Consider the following 2,875-nt stretch of genomic DNA (forward strand, 5'->3'; position numbering starts at 1 on the left):
AAACTTGAAATGTGAGAAAAAAAAGAGTTTATTTCAAGTTATGTACAGTCTGGAACTTCTTCTACTGCGTGTTGTTCATTGAATTGAACTGTGAGGAGGACACAGATCAGAGAACATCCACTCTGGCAAAGGACTGGTCTGTACCGAGGTTGTTCTCCACAAACACTTCATACTTCCCGGCGTCAGACAGCTTCGCATTTTTGATGGTGAGTAGCGTGTTGGTGTCGCCAACATCGAAGAAAACACTGAAAGACAATTCCACAGAAACATACAAAATGGTAAGAGAATAAGAGAATAATTTTTTTTTTTATATGATTGTTAAGTCCATGTACTCACCGCTCGTCTTCATCTATGTCGTCTCCGTCTTTGAGCCAAGCAACATCTGGCGGAGGTTCTCCACTAATCTCGGCCTTTAGCACAATTGTTGTCCCTCTTTTACCCCTGACATTGTCCGGTCCTTTGGAAACTTTAGCCGGTACTAGGAAGACAAGATGCTAATAATTATTGATTGGTTGAATTTAACGTGATCTACAAAAGGGTTAACCTAAATAAAAATCTTTTTTAGGCTAACCCCAAATACAAATGAACAAATAAATTCTAAACTGAAAATAAATCACATTTAGTGTGTACTGTAATACTCACCCTCCACCAGAATACACGCAGATCCCGACGTCTGTCCAAAAGGGTTCTTGATGGTCACCGTATATTTTCCCAGGTCAGCCAGAACTCCATCTCGAACCACAAGAGCCACAAAATCTGGGTCTTCAAACATGTAGCGGTACTTTGGCCCGTCTTTGAGTTCTTTACCGTCTTTGTACCAGATGATGAACGGATCTGGGAAAGCGCTAACTCTGCACTCCAGCTTTGCGGCGCTGCCCTCAACGAGGACCACATCTTTGAGCTCCTGCAGGATCTTTGGAGGACCCTTCTCACGCAACTCTTTACGTGACCTACGTAGGACACAGAAAATGAAAAATAGTGGTTGTAAAAACTAAAGGAGGTATTTGAGCCAAAGGACGTAAGAACTTGCCAAAACGCCCATCATTGGCTGAAGCTGAGGTTTAAATAGTTAGTAGAACCAAACTGACTCACGCAACTCTTTACGTGACCTACGTAGGACACAGAAAATGAAAAATAGTAGTTGAAAAAACAAAGAAGGTATTTGAGCCAAAGGACATAAGAACTCGCAAAAACTCCCATCATTGGCTGAAGCTGATGTTTAATTAATTATTAGGACCACTGACTTTTTTTTTTTTTACCTGTGTCCTCGATACGAAGCTTGGATTCTGATCGCGGCTTCCTGGACCTGAGGGTCGTTGATGTTCAGTGTGCACCCAGAAGGGGGTGCAGCCTTCGCTTTGGACATCTGCAGCAATCATGACTGGTTAACGGTCAAGTACCAAGAGAGACTGTGTTGTAGCCTAAGTCACCGAGGTCACTGTGAAACCACCGTTTCCTCGTGTCTTACCTTGTAGTTCCTCTTGGAGCTCCACCAACGTTCTGATCCACCGCAGAGTCGGACAAACGCGACAGGCTTCCAGCTTTATATGTGGATCACTGGGGGGAGGCGGGGGGTGGGGGGAGGGGAAGATGAAGGAGCAGCCACTCAGATGTTCCTTTGCCTTGTTTGGACGCAAGAAACTACTCATATGTGACCTAGCCTAACAAATGTTACCCACACATCCTCACCTCCTTATATAGGGCTAAAATCAAATACTCCGGAGAACCCCAGGGGTGGGTAATAATATTATGGGTAGTTATTTAAATTGGGGAGGGAGTACAAAGAAATGAGAGTCATCCCTACTGAAAACAAAGCTGCTGAGTGACGGTGGTCGGGGTCATCCAGGGGGCGAAGGACCGTCCGTTTATTCAACCGTTCGTTTCTCACATCATACAAATCACCCATTGGTTTTCGTACCCTTGTCATGTCGTCTTTATTTCTCACAGCCTTCACTGTTGTCATGCCTTTTCCATGCCAGGCTCACAGAAGTGGAAGCAGAAGCTGTAACAGACACAGTCACTCGATGCACAACATGTGAAACACACACACACAAAAACAGTCACATCCAGGGAATCCAAATGAAAACTAATTTACCAAAACTAATATCCATCAAGTGGCACCGCAATGCATTCCACAAAATACAGCATAGGATTTTAAATACAATACCCAAGCTTTTGGACAAGTCTACCCAGAATCCCTTTTGTCTGCTCACAGGCAGAGGGCGCTCTCTGTTTCACAGACTACTTAACCCAGCATCATTATATCGCACCAACATTTGGGATTTAATGCAACATTACATTCTCATGCTGGTCTTGCATCTTTTTTTTAATTTTTTTTTTAATATCCAGTTTAAAAAAAAAAAATCACTTTTGACGTTGACTTCTTCACTGAGCCGAGGATACAAAAAGCTGCAGAAGAAAGTATTTGTCCAACAACAGCATAAGAATATATAGATAAAGATAACAGTAAAGTCTGTCATTTAAATATCACAAATAAATATGATCTCATGTACAGCGCAGCCACACAAAGAAGTCAATTCCTTCCAAACGAGCTACAGAAACGTCCTCGTCTGTCACCGAGTCAAGTTCACCCGACGACAGCGTCTCAAACTCTGGGCAGAAAAAAAATGAGTTTTTCTCTAACAGGAAAGAGTCGTTGAGCAGAAAAATTTCATTAAAATTTCAGAGAAGTAAAATAATAAATTTCCAAAGCGTGACTCTTTCATATACTACCAAAGGTAAATTGTGCAAAATGACCAGATCCCACCCTCCATCCTGTAGCAGGAGGCTTTAATACTCCACATATATATATATACTGTATATATTTTATAAATGGTGAAAATAGTATTTTATATAAAAACCAGACCAATCCAGT

The 2,875-nt window shown here is 41.9% G+C and overlaps 1 protein-coding gene across 1 annotated transcript; it reads right to left on the bottom strand.

Moving 5' to 3' along the window:
- Window positions 1-1,530, bottom strand: spegnb (SPEG neighbor). Its single transcript, XM_008329058.3, has 5 exons — window positions 1,469-1,530; window positions 1,260-1,366; window positions 643-950; window positions 337-478; window positions 1-245 (listed from the first exon to the last, which is right to left on the bottom strand). The coding sequence occupies exons 2-5, from the start codon at window positions 1,364-1,366 to the stop codon at window positions 107-109; spliced, it is 696 nt and encodes a 231-aa protein (XP_008327280.1). The 5' UTR covers window positions 1,469-1,530; the 3' UTR covers window positions 1-106.
- Window positions 1,531-2,875: the final 1,345 nt, after the last annotated feature.

This window comes from Cynoglossus semilaevis, chromosome 16 (assembly GCF_000523025.1).
Source record: "Cynoglossus semilaevis isolate Cse_v1.0 chromosome 16, Cse_v1.0, whole genome shotgun sequence".
NCBI classification, from domain to species: Eukaryota; Metazoa; Chordata; class Actinopteri; order Pleuronectiformes; family Cynoglossidae; genus Cynoglossus; species Cynoglossus semilaevis.

Excerpts from the sequence above, each read along its gene's own strand:
- spegnb (XM_008329058.3), bottom strand. The coding sequence starts at position 1,366 with ATGTCCAAAGCGAAGGCTGCACCCCCTTCTGGGTGCACACTGAACATC. Across the intron at positions 951-1,259 it reads GCTTCGTATCGAGGACACAG|GTCACGTAAAGAGTTGCGTG; the intron begins GTAAAAAAAAAA and ends TGTCCTACGTAG. Across the intron at positions 246-336 it reads GACATAGATGAAGACGAGCG|TGTTTTCTTCGATGTTGGCG; the intron begins GTGAGTACATGG and ends ATTGTCTTTCAG.